Genomic DNA, 16,624 nt, shown 5'->3' with positions numbered 1-16,624 from the left:
TGAAAAAATTCAAAAGGTCTGGCATGTCTTCCCAATAAAATAGAATAAATCAAGTGCTGGAATGAATCAAATACTCGATCCTAATAAACAAGTTCCCTTGACCCATACTGTTTTCCAAACATCATATACATAAAAAACAATCCAGCCCCCAAGACTGATCTTCCCCGCAAAGACTTCTTTGAGGAAACACAGCCCATGCATACACTTACCTGGCTAATCAACAACTCCACATTCGCAATCTGCAACACGAGTAAGTTGGTCTGATGTTTCGGTACCGACGGCGCAGCAGCGACACACACGGTGCAATTGAAGCACGTGAGGATAATACTTTTCCCGAAATCGGGCCAAAACACGACCGAACGTTTTTCATCCCAGAAGCACTGCGCACTATTTTGGTAGCGAAATCTCTAAATATAGAGTGGGCGATGTCTGATTGGATCGGGTTACGAATGAGAGGCTTTGTTCACCACCGAATGTAATTTTCCAGCAGCCATCTTGATTGATTGATAATCTTTTTCGATTTAAACATCAGAAAGAGCCTCAAAGAAGATCGTTACCCCTCCAAATATTCGAGCGCAGCGAGGTCTGGGGGTCTGGGGGCTTGCCTCCATAAAAGATATGAATCAACGTACACGTGCCAATAATAAAATCAAAGAAAATTCAAGCGAAAAATGCAATCATGCCCAAAAGAAATTTAAAACAAAACAAAAGTTCTCATTCTGTCTACAAGTAGTAAAATTCTATCTATTCGTCCTTCATCCTTCGTTTCGTGCATTTGGGGTATGTTCATCACGTCATAACTTATAAAAACCTTTTATTTCCTTCCCATCAATCTATCCATTCCGATATTTTTTTTCAGACCAAGTATATCGTATTCAGTTCGATACCAATACAGTCATCAATCAGAAATCCATTCCACCAAATTATTCCTAAAGAAAAGTCCCTAAATATGCAATTACAAGTTTTGCAATGATGGGTGTCCGTTCAACAATTCTGGGTGGCTTCCACCAATGAACTTGACAACACCCTTAACCTTTTCTCTAGTCTCAATCTCCAATTGTTCGACTGGCTCGCCAAGAACTGCAGCGAATACTGGAATCAATTTTGGAGTGAGTTGCAAAATTGTTTGGTTGCTTTGACTGTAAAGTCCAGCAATCATTTCAAAGATTGGCTCATTCTCTTCGTAATCTTCCTTGAGTGGCAATAATCCAGCCATAACTGGGAGAATATCATCAAGTGGAACAGCATCTTGGTGGGCCATGATCATACGGGAAACACATCCACAGGCGTTATCAATGGAGCGGGCATGGTTGGTTTGAAGTAAAGGCTCGAGTTTGCTAAGGATGTTGTTGTATGATGGGAGATAGGTAGCGCTATCTTGGGAGTGGAAGATCAAGAGACCGGTACCATATGCGGCGTTGGACTTTGCCTCAGGATCGGTATCAGAGAGGCGTTTGAGGAGAACTGGCAAGAGGGAAGCAGTGAAAGGAGTAATGGCTGATCCCATGTGGCCAGTGATTTCAGCAATGACACCAATAGCGGTAGATCTTTCGAATGGAGTGTTGGAAGAAGCGAACTTCTTGAGTGGCTTCTCAAACTCCTTGAAGATCTCAGCAAATTGAGCTCCAAGAGCGAGAGCAAGGTTTGAGGTAAGGTCAAGGGCGGTATCAATGACGAGCCAGTCATATTCGGAAGATTCAGCATCTTCGTCATCAGGTGACTCAAGTTCATCACCAAGATCTTGTTGACATGGGTGAAGACGCATGATGACGGCGAAGATGACGTTCTTGATGGCTTCGGCAAAGTTTGGTTGAGCCAAAATAGCTGGTCCGCAAAGCTTCAATGTAGAAGCGACGTTGCGGTTAATATCAGTAACGACACCACTATCATATAATGTTAGATATATTCTTCAAAGGAATCTGTACAGATAAATGACAATAATAATGATCAGGAGTAGATACGCGTTCGCAGCATGTGCAACTTGTGCATCTGAGTGAGCTGGGTATAACGTCATGTTGTTCATCATTTCATGTGATAGAATTTTTTTTAGAAAAAATTAGCTTACCGGTCATACTCATCTTCCCATAGAGACATTGTAGCAGTGGTAACAATCTCTCCCATTCTGACCAACTCAGGAGTTGGTTCAGCTGCCAAGGGTAAACCAGGGGTCCACTTTGTTCCGGTCTTGTCTTCCATCATACTGTAAAGACAAGCGTATGCCCTCCACATTGTGCTGATGGCAGTCTTTCTAACACCTTCATAAGAGTGCTCAACCAATGGAGAAATAGCCTCGATGGTTCTCTCAAAGTATGGCATGTAGTGTTGACGAGTATGTGTAAGAATATCACCAATAACTTCAACTGCGACTTCCTTCTCCATGGCAACGGCGGTAACGGCAGTGAGATCATCCCAGTCTTCGTCATCATCATCATCATCCATGTCATCAGCCTCCTCAACATCTGTAGCACCAGCAACCTTAACCTTCTTTCCGGCAACAATAACTTCTTGGCCAAGCAAGTCTTGAGCATGTTCACCGAGCTCAACCTCAAGGTTGTCTTCTTCTTGATCCAAACAAGCAGCCAAAGCAGTAACAACTCCCTCAAGGAAAGGTGTAAACTCCTCCTCGTAGACCTTTGCCAAGGTACTCCAGAGAATATAACTGGTTTCCTTGAGACGTGGGTGGTCAAGGTGTAGAGCTTCTTCACTTGCTTGCATCAATGGCTTGACATAAGGTTGGAAGACTTGAGCACCAACAGCTGCTGCCATGCTACCAATAGAATCACAGACAGTAGCACGGAGATCGAGTTCATCATTGCTTGACTTCAATTCAACAAATTGTGCCAACTTCTCAATGGTGTCCTTGAAGAATGGAAGGAATTCCTTCTCAGCAGAGCTTGCAAGGGAACCGATAGCACTTGCGGCAGCAGATTTAACACCGACATCTGGGTGGTCCAACAATTGAGTAAGACGTGGAACAAGAGTTGGGAGGTAGTTCTTGACAATTTCTTGGTCCATTCCCTCAGTCAAGGAGTCCAAAGCACCACATGATGCCTTCATGGTATCAAGAGTTTGCTTGTCGTTGTTTCCACCAGCTGCATATTGCATAGCAGCATCAAGGTTCTTGAGAAGAGCAGGAATGAGGTGCTCGTGAGTGCTTTGAAGATCTTCGGCAAGATCATCTGCCAATCTTGCAACGCCGTTCAGAGCTGCATGTCTGACACCACTTTCTGGGTCCTCGAGGAGTTTGAAGACAATAGGTAAGAAACTATCCATTTGAGTACCGACGAAATCTGGTGCACCCTCAACACACATACCGAGTGCAAGGATACCAGCTTGACGATATCTTGGATCTTGGTGGTTGGAGAATTGTGGAAGAGCGTTAAGAAGAGGAACAATAACTTGACGAGGTGGCAAGCTTTCTGCGAGTAAACTAAGAAGACCCAATGCAGAGCGAGCTGGAGAAGTCTCATCATCCTCATCATCATCATCCTCGAGCTCAGTAGCGATTTGCATGCTGGCCATGGTGATCTTTTCACCCAAATCCTTGGTGCCTTGAATCTTCATCTTTCTATATCTGGTGCATTGCATGATGAAAGACAAAGCTTGAGTTCTTGCGTCGTTTTCGTTGTTGGTATTCGAGGCAACCTCAAGCATGAAGCTGCAAAGGTCTCTGAAGTGAGGTGCGATCAAAGCTGATTCACAACCCAACAAAGTTTGGAAAACCTCGAAAGCTTGTACGGTGCGGTCCTCCTCCTTGGAATCAATGAAGTTCTTCAAGACAATGACCATTTGTGGGAAAATCTCAAGGAAGAGTTTCAAACTTTCTGGATCCTCATCTGGCTCGATCATAGTAGCAACGGCACCAAGGCAGATCAAAGTGTTGATTCTGACATCAGTGCTCTCTTGATCGTGAATCGTTTTGCTGAGGATGGAGAACAAAACAGCAGTTTGCTCGGCGAAGTATGGCGAAGCAGTCTCGAGTAAGGTAAAGAGAATGAAAACTCCGACCTCACGATGTGAAACTTGAGGAGAGCTTGCGGCTTGTGCGAGAGTATCTGGAAGGTTGGCCCATTGTCCGTTTTCGATATCTTGACCTGCAATAGCGGCAATAACACGAGCACCAGAGTGTCTAACCAATTTGACTTCCTCATTTAATGTCTTTTGTAAAAGTTGTTCTCTGATTTGTTGTTTTTGGGCATCTGAAATGTTTTTCCAGTGCTTCTTGACCAAGCGTTGAGCCTCGACGGCGGCTTGTTGTCTAATTGCTTGATCTCCATGAGCGATGAAGATCTCGATGAGCCAGAGAAGGGATTCTGGGTTTGGGTAATAGTTCTTTCTCAATTCTGTAGTTGCGGCCTTGACACGCTCCGTATCAGCTGTAATGATGGAAAGATTAGCAAAAATGGAGGGGTATTTTACGATTTGGTAGAAACTTACGAATCTGAACGCCCTGTAAGAGCTCTAAGAATTGTTGTTGATCCATTTCCAAAGTATATTTACACGTATCGCATGCAAATATTGAAAATGATTGAAAAGGAATGACAAGAGAAAAAAGTTGAAGATTGAGGTTCAAAATATTATCTCAACTTTTTTTTTTACCATGGCCGATGTGGGGAGCAAGTCCAGGGTCTTTTTAGTTTTTTTTTGCCTCAGGCTCAAGCAGATCCACCCGCATTACATCTGGTATCCATGGGTTGTGGATAAAATTTGATTCTTCTCATTTGATACTATTCACAATATTCACAATATTCAATGCTTCCAGATTAGAAGTCATTTAACACGGCAAAGCGCGGAAGAGATATTGAATATTATTACACATTGTCGCAAAAAATACATCACTAGTTAAGATAATCATAATGGTATTGGTTCTACCGGGAAATTACCACCTTTAATGAATTGGACCTCACAGAAGAAAAATCGAAGAATAATATATTCACTCCTTTCAAAATTCAGCATCAAATCAAATGATCAATATTTTGGACCAGAAAACACCATAATGGAATCTTCAGTATCGGAATTCAGCCTACCGTTATCTAGGCTCACTCAAAAAAATGTGTTCCTAGCATGTATATAATTCCGTTGGAGTGTTATCAGTGTCCCGGCCATTCCGTTCTACTAGATCCCCTCTCGAACCTCCTAGACGAACATCATTTCACGTAAGCGAAAGAATTCTGATAGAAAAGCTTTTGGTTGGCGATTCGGATTGACGACTAGGTCTTCGGTCTTCCATCTCTCGTTCAAAAATATTCACATTCGGGCAACTTAGTTGTTATGTACCTCGGTAGTTTTCCAAAGATTTTACTCTCTCAGCCTCCTTGAATAAGAATATTCCGTCGTCATGTACTTCGTTCATTATGAATAGTGTCAAGGTAGCAACTGTAAAGCAATCAGTTGTTTCCTCAGTCTAACTCGGTTTGATATTGACAATTGTCAAGTGCTAGTGCACAGATGATGACTGCCGCAGACCTGCATATGCGCAGTCAGAAAATCCCCCGCGCAAGCAGACGCAGTAAACAATGTTCCTCGATTGGATACTTCATGTTAAATCATCGGTCAATCGGTCAAGAAAGACTTCCGTTGTAACACAAACTGTTGGACTCCAAGTGCTATCATGGAATTGTTCATTTTACATGTATTTCAATCAGTCCCGTCCTAGATAGTCTTACAAGACTGAATCAATGACTATTCGAATCTCAACATGACACAAGATCTTATTGCTTCAAGCGACCGTGGAAGAAGACTACTGCCTCACGTGATTGATGGCCTAGCTTTAAGTGATCCCACTCGTGTTTTTGCATCGATTCCACTATCAAATGACATCCAAGATGAATTTCAAGATATCACATTCCAATGCTTTGCTCGTTCTATCGATAAATGTTCTTGGTGGATGGAAAAAATATAGGTCGCAGTGAAACAATTGAAACACTCAACTATGTTGGACCTCAAGACTTGCGATACATTATATTACTATTCGCTGCTATCAAGAGTGGCTAAACCCTTCCTTCGGTTAATTAATTCGAACATCTAACATAATTCATAGATGTTTTTTTATTCACCTCGAAACAGTCTAGAAGGTCATATCGCACTACTCGAGTCTTTAAAGTGCAGAATCCTTTTAGGTCCGGAAACATTACCATCTATAACTCAAAATCTTCTCTCGAAAAGACAGATGCGTACATTAAAAATACAAAATCTCCAGGAAATACTTTCGGATAATTCCGTACCATCATACCCATACACCAAAACCTTCGACCAAGCAAGATATGAACCTTTCGTTGTCCTCCATACCTCCGGTTCAACCGGTACCCAAAAACACACCACATTGACCCATGGTGCCATATCACAACACGACACTTTCCTCATCCCACCACCACCCGGTCATCAACCTATCGCTCTCTCCCTCTACCAAAATACCAGAGCATTTATCGGACTAGGTCTTTTCCATCGAGGAATTGTATGGAGAGGAATTGGATGATTTGTATGCTACTCTTGATGGATAATTTCTTTACTCGTGGCGTTCCAAAATCAAAGTCTTTGTTTTCTCGTTTAGTTTGTATGGTTTTCCTCCTTCTCATCTTTACTTGACAGCTCAAATTTCAAGAACTCATGTTTAAACATACCATATTCCTCTTCGTCATTGCTCCGGAAACTATTTCCCACTCAAGTAAATGGGTCAAAGTTTTAACTAGAGTATTCATGGCAAACCTGAAAATATGGGGAGCTATAAGATAACAAGAGAGTGATATCCCGACTATTTTGTTTTCTATAAATAAATAAAAAATCGTTATTCATTACGTTCCTTTAAATCCCACACCCTTCCAAAAATGGGTGGACGTTATTCTGCTTATTCCGAGCTCCGAAAGTAGCAACTTCCCCTCTGAAACCACTTTTCAATAAAACGACCGCAGTACATGGTTCAAAATGATATCGAAAATCCAATATCAAAACCAACATATAAATGGCTGCATATCAATGACCCGAAGGCGGCATATCCAAAGCTTTGAAAGCAGCAACGGCTTGTGCAGCACTAATAGCCGGTGATACTATTGCCAGGAATAAAGTCGACGCTCCAAATATAATAACACCCCAGAATGTATAATAATTCAACGCATCTCTCTTGTCTCTCCAGATTTGTCGAAATCCGCGAGGCTTTTGGGAATCCATGTAATGTTTTAACTGACGAATTTTTGTTTCGAAGATGTCGAAATTCGAGTAGTGCATGGTGGTCCTCTGCTGGGCTCCAATCCCTCCGTAGCTCATATCCAACCTTGCAAAGTGCGAAACATGATAATTTGCCTAAATCTCAATCTCGGCCATGCTCATAATCGCAGGATCACGATAGTCAGACTGCCATGGATACATCATGTCTTCAGGATAACAATAGGGGCGTCTATTCGGGTTGAAGGATATACGTTCGTATGCGCGTTTGAGCAATTCCTTAGGATTATCTGCGACATGAAGAAATCTTAATGCCATCTGAAAATATGATTTTGTGTGTCGAGAGGAGAATAACACTGCCCATGAAACTCCCATAGCATCATCCATCATGTCAAGACATCTTTGACCGAAATTATCCTCGTATGGGCAAATTTCATAAGTATCAATGCTTTCCAATTATTTAGTATCTTGTCAAGATTCCTCGGCTTTTAGATGGGACTCACAAAGCTTTTTGCAGTATCTCAAATTTGGAAGCAAAGTGTAATCTTGGATATGCAAGATATAGTGTTCTCTCAACGGCATCTAAGATCAAATGTTCTTCCAGATAGTCTGTCCAGTGTATGTTGAGATTTCGATCGTCTTTAACGCTATTATATTCAGAATATCAATTTTTCCAGTGTTTTCAGTGGCAATCTCAGGCTCGGATAGGCTGATTCTAGATATGCGGAAATAGGTTCTCAGCTCTGTGAGATTTAGAGCTAAAATTTCTTCGATCGGACGATCTTCTATCAATCCATCAATATATTGGAAACGTAGTGGATCGAAACAGTCGTTCAAGACTGATATTGCCATGATGACCGTTTTAACCTGAGCTGAATATTTAGCATTCTCAGTAATGTTAGGAGTTGATTTTATAAGTCGAGGCTGCTCGAGTATCTTGTTTTTGTAACAAAATTCGAGTATGGACCCTATAGTATGAGTTGGTATCTCCTTCCATCTTAGATTTAGTTTCCCATAATTCATATAAGAGATCAGAATTGCGGTAAGGTTCTCTGTGTCCGAACTCACGCTTGATGAAGAGAAGAGATAGGTACTGAGGCGTCTTCACAACCACACCTTTCGTATTTCTGGAGGGTTTGAACAAGAAGGCTCCTGTACAAAGAAGTCTGCGAAATATTTCAACCAAGCTACTTCGAAATTTTCTTGGAAGTTTTCGATCTTCGACAAACCATCTAGTATGTCCTTGTCAATAAGATAAGTCGCGTCTATTTCTATATTCTTAATTGGCCAAGGATGATCATGGATACGACTTACGATCTCAGCCCGTGCAAGTTCCGTCCTACTCCTGGTTGCCGTTATTTTTTCAGTTCCTTTGGGACTACTTTTGACGGAACTGGAAGCTGGGGAGACAATGCGTTTTGTTTCAACGGCCATATTTCAAAGTTGAGAATTATCATGTACTACTTCCGTGCTATTCCTCTCTTGGTCTATTTGAGCGCTTTTGATTGTTTTTCGGCTTTCATGTAAAACTTGTATGCAGTATTCTACCAATCGCTGTAACTTCGCAATAGGTACTGTGACTAAGGTTTCATCTTGACCTTTTGATGCCGCTTCGAGTGTATCTGTAGTCAGACCACAAGATTGCGCCGTCGTGGTGTTGTTTTGAGGCAGTATATCAGAATCAATTCGCTGATCTGTCAGGAAAAAATGTTAACATTTGTAATAAAAGATTCTCAAAGAATGACTCGAGAACTTTCCTGTTCTCAAACAGTTTCCGTATATACCAGACTGCTCACGATCCACGTGAAATTTTTCTTCATAATTTCCTGTTGACTTAATCTCTAAACTCTCATCTTCATCTATGACTGTTTGAGCCTTTTGGAAACATGGCGATTTTCCTTTGTCCTCGGTATGAATATTCGGAACATCATATTCGGAAGAAATCAGAGTTGAGGCGAGAGGTAGTGAAGATCCCGCACTTTTTTCGACTACGCCTGCCATCAAAGTACGAGGTGTGCTTCCCACTTCCAACAAGTCTTTCTTTTCTTGATCGGAATCATCGCACGACGCCATTTTCTTCAACTCGATATCCGCCACGGTATACTGATTGAAAAAAAGAAACCACTTGAAGAAGAAGAAGAAGAAGAAGTCGAAGTAATAAAGGAAATGATTTCTCAACAGCCTCGAGGTACATCCTCGACATGCAGTGCGACTATACTTCCGCATATACGGTCTGGTATGCACATGACGTAAAGGGATTGCCTATGAATACACAGGTGCGATGTTATAAGAATACCAATCATTTTGTAATTTGTGAGTTAGTAAGTTTCGATCTACCATCGAAAAGACTTCGGGGTTGAGAGAATCCACACTAGTAGCAAGTTGGTGATAACTTCTGATGCTGTATCACTGATGGCTTTGAAGTACAAAAAGGCATGCAAAATGAGAGAACCAAACAAATCCCCCATCCTGATGACTTAATGAAAAGCGCGTAGTTGAGGTATTTTTGTGTTGCGAAGAAGAACCTTGCTGAAAGATTTTTAAGTGATCCCACCAAACCTAATTGTTCACGCCTTCTTCGCTGGCCTTGTACCTCCTTCCTCTGCTTCCAACATCTTCTACAGGGAAGTCAATTTTTCTTCTAGATACACGTGCTTTCGGTGATTGAAGATTCAACTTGGGGTGAAATAAATCAATACTGTTCTTCCAAGGGACAAAGTTTGGGGTTATTGTATTTACCACCTTCCACAATCTGCTACACTTCACCCACAACTCACTTTCTATGTGTTTTTCAGCCGGAGAATACTCAAACTGAAGTGGCCACATGACCGCTGGCACAATTATATCATCAGGAAGAAAAAATGAAGAATAAAAACGATGGCATTTAATGCAGCTCGGAATTTGATGGAGAAACAATCCCGGGAGAGATTAATGATTTTGCCTCGGTCGTACTAAAGCAAATTCTTGCTTGTTGGCCATCCTTCATAGAGTCTTGGAGCCCACCCTTTAAATGGTCTTTTGGACGAAGCCACCAGACAATCCATCCCTAAATGCTTTTCCTCCAAGGGAAAGCTTGACCTTGTCATGATTTTCTTTGCTGCGGCAGAATATCATCTGAAGCCATATTTCTCTGTGGTTTTGAACTCAAAGACGGCAATTACGGGTATCCGAAGACACCAATGGTTGCCTGTCGCCAAAAATTTATTTATCTCTGTGATTATCCGGAGAGAATGGTGCGATAAAACTCCACGCCATCTTCGTGACCATGATATCCTGTCACCACAATGGAAAAGGGAAAGAATTAACGGCACATAGGAAGAGTCTGCCAATAAGTCCTTGCATACCATCTGAATTCCTCAAAGCAGTAACTCATAGCTTGAGCGTGCTTTCAGAGAAGATTTCAGCCGATATACATTTATATCGCAACCCTCTTCGGATTGGAAATGTACGACCATTGAGTTCGAGAGGAGGTAGAACATCTTTTGATTAAGGTGAGCTTCGGTTCTTCGTATGTCTATCCTTCCTGACTGTCTTTTCTCTGGGTTCCTATCTCATACTAATTGTTAGTAAATCTCTGTTATTTTCCATATGATTCTCTCAACAGCTTCTGGTTGGAAAAAAAAGAAAGGTAATAAGATATAAAGAGACAACGAAGAAGCATACCAGAATCATCGATTCTATCCCTTACAACAGCCATCGCCTTATCACTAGAATATCCTCGACTTGCTTGTATTTTTCCTTCCACTTCATCGATCTTGGTCCGGAGTAGAAGTTCCGCTTCGGCGATCAAAGGGGTTGAACGATTCAGAGAATGCCGGCCAGATTCTCTGAAATCACTCAAATGACTGTCAGTAATCTGGTTTCGGGTGATTCCATATGGAAGTGGCGAAAATGCAACGGTATATTGACTATTAGTGAAGATTGGCTGATCCCTCACCATTTGATAATTTTCATCCAGACTTCCTCGTCCATTTTTGTCCCTCTAGGGCGAACCATGGTTAGCGGAGTAAAGCCTTCTGGGCCTAGGTCGGAAGATTCGCGGAAGGACTGGCAGTACCAGTCGCAGCCATTGCTCATACCTATGTGTTGAATATAGGTTGGCTCGGGTGTTTGTCCGTCCCTACGGATAAGACCGTTAAGCGAAGTCGTGTAGCTTCTATATTGCCCTCATTCACGACCCCTCACTGGTCTGCCAGCATCTACACCTTACTCTTCATTTTCGTTAGCACATCATCATAAGTATGGAAGATACAGAGAAGCGACTAAGAAACTTACAGGCTTTCAAAACCATATGCGAGAGTTTCTTGCAAAGCATCAAAGGTACATGCCCAAAGGCAACTGAGGAAAATTGCATTCATCCTTTCAATTAACGGATCTATCTACACGGTCTCAATTGCTTCCACCTCAACTGAAATTAGTGGACTAGCTCCTTCTCTTTCTTGTTCGCAATGAAGAACAAGCCTTATCGGGGGGGGGGGGGGGGGGGAACGAAAGACTTTGTATTAACCTATTCGTATTATCCACCATCTTCTTCCAAAGCAACCCAACTTCATGGTAATGACCGCTCTCTTTATCCGGTGAGTGATTTATTAAAACACTGGTGCTTGAATTGTTTCAGTACGCAGGGCATGTGGATTGAGGAAGTCCTCATTGTGTGTTCCCTGTTGGTCTTATTTTCATGTCAGCACTGGCATACGAGTTCAACCACGTAATTCAAGCACAAAACTTACTCACTTGACATGTTATTGTTTGAAGTCGCAGTGCCAGTCCCGGGGCTCATAACCCCAGACTTGAGCCTCTCCAAAGATCCTCACGATCTTGCAAAGATGCGTGATTACTGCCAGTGTCGAGCTTGGCCCTGGTTTCTTACGGACTTATCCGCATTAAGCAAAGTCATGTAGCTCGCAACTTGTATAAAAGCTCGTAATGATAAACCCCATAAATCTCGCTATCATTCTCTTTTCAATGTTGGACGTTGCCGTGCCGGATACAAGGAAATATGATTGTCGGGGATGATCCCACCCTGCAGACGTTAGTGGCTCTCTAAATCAGATTTTGGTTGTGGCATGAGCAAGGAATTCCTACTCAATGAAAATGCAGTTTTGTTGTGAAACTCTGACAAAGATATGTTAATAAGACACAAATCAATCTGCGAAACTCTTCTTACATTTTTTTGAATGAAGGAAATTGTTGGGTTTGTTTTTATGTTGATCGGAGAAACGTGGTGCAATGGGCGAGGATGAAAAGGAAGTTGACCATTTCCAGCAGTATTGAACTGGGTATCCATATCTTCCAGTCCTGATTCTGCGCCTAAGACCTAATAAAAACACGTTAGCATAGCTCGATATTCGGGTGACACAATGGATCTTACCTATTTGCCCTTACCAAAAGCGCGCATCAGATTCTCTAGAATCATTTTGTGATCTTCGATTGAGTCATCCTTCAATTTTAAAAGATCCACCCAAGGAACTGAAAGGAAGAGAGACCCCTATTGGTTTGTGTATAATCTTCTTCACTTTGAACAGTTTTTTGAGCTTGACTTTCAAGGGATCCCTCTTCCTAATCTTCCTATTCAGTCCCTTGGGTAGTAAGTGAAGCTTGAGTAAGCATTGTCATTTTCTTTGTCTGCGCCTTTGACTTCACTGCTCTTTTTCGAGCTGCCTTTTCCTCTTGTGTTGGTTCTGAAGCGGTGCCGATGAAGGCGTTCCAATCCTATTGAAATTGTGAGTAAAGTACATGGATATAGATCGAGCAGTTTTAACAATGAATTAAACGTGATAAGAACGATCAGCATAGTGGTCACTTACTTCAGAACCAACACGAGAGCGAAACCATTTTACTATTTTGATGAATACTGCTTTCTTCAAGCATGCTCTGAGAGAGCTGTAAGCTTCAAGCTTTAAATATGAAGTGTAAGATTGAGAAGGAGAAGGAATCAAAAGGTTGAATGTTGACTTCTGAGTGGAAAATCGAAGGTTTGTAAGGACAGAGAGGATATTGCATAAAGGAAGATTGAATGATAAATGCGACGAGGCTGAGTTTGAAGGTCATGATATTTCGTTTGTTCCAAACATTGACATTCTTGAAGGACTTTGGCCGGAAAAACAAGGTAGTCAATGTAGTACTTATCCGGATAATGTCCAACTTATATTCATTTCGAATTTTCTTTTGGATTTTCCCACAAAACTTATATTTGTTAAATTTGAGACTCTTCTTGTTTCTTTTCAACCTTTTACAACAATTCAATTGATGAACAGAAACAAAGACAGGTAATTCCTCTATACTTTTATCCAGCATCTACTATGAGCAACGAACTGATTACTTTGGAAGCATCTCACGGCTTTGTTCTGCCAGTCCCAGGATTTGAAACCCAACAAGGCATTACATAGGTTGTGGCAAGTTCGAATCAAATTGGCCCACGAAAATTGTGAAGTAAGTCACCTCTTTTTTTTGTTGCCAGTTTCGAAACTTTTCGGCAGGTCATGAACTCAACTCACATCGCATTTCGATTTGAAATACTTAATTGAGAACAAAAGCTAATCAATTGCATAGATCGCCGCTCGAAGTCCAATCCAATTAATGGTTCTGCCCGCTATGAAACGACCTTTCCGCCAAGACTCTCAGCATCCTCAAAGCCAAGAATGTATGCAATACCATCAAGTGGAGCGCGATTTCAACGTCTTCTTCTAATAAATTTCATAGAAATGGTGCATACGATACTAAGGATAATTGTAAGTATCTCCAGTATGGAGCGAATGCACTGTGCAGAGTCGAAAACTTTAAAAGATACCTGCGAGTATCTCCAATATGGAGCGAATGCAAAGTCGAGAACTTCACGACCGCCGTCCCAGGTTTTGAACCTTTGCTCCTGGCATGAAGCTTGTCAGTATTATTAGCCAACTGGCCAATGGTCACATGGTTTTGTTCAAGGACAAGTTGAAGATCAATACTACACTCTTTCCGGAGGTGAATGCATATTCCGTAATTGCAATGACCTACCAATTCCGTGCTCGGTGAGTTTATCATTATCCACAAAACTTACTGAAGATGACGGAACTAATTATTTCGGATTCAAAGGTCAAACTTTCGGAATTCATGAATCAAAGAGAAAAGGTCCGCTTCTTCCCTTGAGGTGGATGCAAGAAGCTTGTGCCGCATCACCCTCTCCCACGACCTCCTTATTCGATTTCGCTCCCAAAACAATTATTTCTAAAGACCTGATTAATTCGTAACGTGGCCGTAAGTGGTATGAGTTCCTGATCTATGATCTGCCGATACTGAATACTAATTATTATGATTTACAGTTCTGGCGGAAACAATGCGAGTCCATGAGAGAAGGCAGAGTCAGAGCACCGCAAATCGACGTGGCAGAGGAGTCATTATAATAACACCGACTTCAGGAATCCTGATCAGACCTGACGGTATTGTCACTTGTGCCAGTACTCTAGGTACAAGAGAGGAGAACATGGGACAACTACCGCTGCTGCAAATTATGACGGTCAAGTCTCCTCGGCAGAATTCGATTGATTCTACTCGGTACTGTTGCCTCTCCATGTGTCAACGATTTCACTTATACTAACAACAAGACAGCAACTCGCGCAAAACAAAATTTGGGTTATGAAGTCCGGGAGCCTCCTCGCCCTTATCGACCGCGAATAAGTATCAACGTGAGGAACAGAGACAGAGTGGTGGAGTGCGCGGATGGATGTAACCTTGGAATTTCTGATGTTTATTAATATGGATCTACTACTTCCAGAAATAAAACACTCCCTCATCGTTATTAGCGTGAGACTTATGACCTTTAAATAAACAGCTGTGAAGAACGAACCTTGGTGTGCCAATGGTCATGACCTCAGCACATCTATGTAGAACGTTTGCCGGTCTGCGAGGGTACCGGCATGTAAACGAAGGAAGGTACCATCGACAATCAGCATGGGTATGGAGCAATTGCTGAGATATCTGTGAGGTGGGTACAAACTCCACGGAATATAGCTTTGGTGAGAAATGTGCATCCATGTCGGATGGAGGAGTGCCTCTAACATGTACCGGTGTTCCACTCGACTCTTCCGTTTGCGGAATTATAATGAGAATCTGCGACTGCGCAAGTACTATTTATCTGCACTATTCTCCTTTGTTTCTTCTACCCAGCTCCTACAAAATCTCTGATAAGGCCCGGCTCTTGATTTTCTGGGTTGCAAGAAACACTCCATTGCGTACCATCTAGCTATCCAGGTTTCGGTCCATGCCTATCTTTGTGTCCTTCGACCACGGAAACAATTCACGACAGTGGATAAATTGATTTGAATAGATGCCAGCTCTGCAGAATAAATGGAAAGACCGGAGTCATGTGCGGTAGACCTTTATGCACAGGGATGGCAAAGTTTCTCATCACTGTAGGCTACGTACAAATGGACACAGGAAATTTCTCAAAGACTCTTCCACTTTCAGCTCCACTCACACTCATACGCCTATTCAACAAAGCCAGAACTTAAAACCACAGCCTGTGCAGATTGAGGAATAAAGCGACATAGATAGTTAAAAACGCAAATTTCACGGAGAAGAGAATACCAGGGGAGTTAAAGCGTTGATGAAGCAAAGCAATTCTCGGATCCTGTCTACATAATGAAAAGGCTAAGAATGAGAATCATCAGCTCGATACTGATCTCCCAGAATCGAGAAATTAAATGTGCGCGATGCAATCAACACCATGTTGTCAAAATTAAAATATTAACTAACAGCCTCCAGAAGAACCCTATCTCTCATCCGAATCCAAGCGAGTATCACCCCAAAACCCAAAAATCTCTCATCTCGAAATCTCTACACATCCCCCCCCTCAGAAAATACCCATGAAATTCTCATCTAAAAACACCTGGGCACCTACCCAAGTCCCGAGCCTCCAAATATCATTTCATCAAATCGCCCTACCACATCAGACACGAGGTCTCACCCGAAAATAAAAAGATGAGGTCTCTCGCTTAATTCTGATTAGTCAGCTGGAATTTTCTAGCTTGGTTTGGTTTGACTTGACTTACTAATAAGGGCCCGTTCGAATCGTTTTTTAATACATTATCAAAAAAAGTTTAAAAGAATTATTAATTAATAATTTAATCTATATTTTGTAAATCTAGATTCAAATTTATAAGTTTATAAAATATAAAATATAAAGTTATAATATATTAATAAATACTAATCGAATCTTTATTACAAATTTGATAAAATTATTATATAAATTTTCAAATTTGTTAATCTACATTTTGTAGCTTTTTATAGTTGAATATTAATATTTAATAATTTATTTTTTTCAATTTTGTTATTAATATAAATTGGCAAGCTGTATTCGTATTTGATAAATGTTTATTTAGACGATATTTGTTATCAATATTGTCTAAAAAAATCGATTCGAACAGGCTCTAAGTTACTGGGTAGCTGTAAGACTAGGTTTCGGATTGGGGTACTAGGTACTTGG

At 41.4% G+C, this 16,624-nt stretch overlaps 3 protein-coding genes across 3 annotated transcripts; 1 reads left to right on the top strand and 2 right to left on the bottom strand.

Moving 5' to 3' along the window:
• Positions 1-955: 955 nt before the first annotated feature.
• On the bottom strand, positions 956-4,483 carry EAF02_001644 (uncharacterized protein; the record flags this gene model as incomplete). The annotated part of the gene is made up of 3 exons (XM_038897692.1): positions 956-1,883; positions 2,066-4,376; positions 4,438-4,483. 3 exons carry the CDS (start codon positions 4,481-4,483, stop codon positions 956-958), a joined length of 3,285 nt encoding a protein of 1,094 aa, XP_038762667.1.
• Positions 4,484-5,932: 1,449 nt separating this feature from the next.
• Positions 5,933-6,475, top strand: EAF02_001643 (uncharacterized protein; the record flags this gene model as incomplete). The annotated part of the gene is made up of 2 exons (XM_038897691.1): positions 5,933-5,986; positions 6,041-6,475. The coding sequence occupies 2 exons, from the start codon at positions 5,933-5,935 to the stop codon at positions 6,473-6,475; spliced, it is 489 nt and encodes a 162-aa protein (XP_038762666.1).
• A 2,120-nt stretch (positions 6,476-8,595) lies between these two features.
• On the bottom strand, positions 8,596-9,231 carry EAF02_001642 (uncharacterized protein; the record flags this gene model as incomplete). The annotated part of the gene is made up of 2 exons (XM_038897690.1): positions 8,596-8,852; positions 8,955-9,231. The coding sequence occupies 2 exons, from the start codon at positions 9,229-9,231 to the stop codon at positions 8,596-8,598; spliced, it is 534 nt and encodes a 177-aa protein (XP_038762665.1).
• Positions 9,232-16,624: the final 7,393 nt, after the last annotated feature.

Source organism: Botrytis sinoallii (genome assembly GCF_014898435.1).
Source record: "Botrytis sinoallii strain Bc 23 chromosome Unknown BSIN_002, whole genome shotgun sequence".
NCBI classification, from domain to species: domain Eukaryota; kingdom Fungi; phylum Ascomycota; class Leotiomycetes; order Helotiales; family Sclerotiniaceae; genus Botrytis; species Botrytis sinoallii.
Note: the sequence above shows the minus strand (reverse complement) of the source record. Positions and strands in the feature narration are given on the sequence as shown.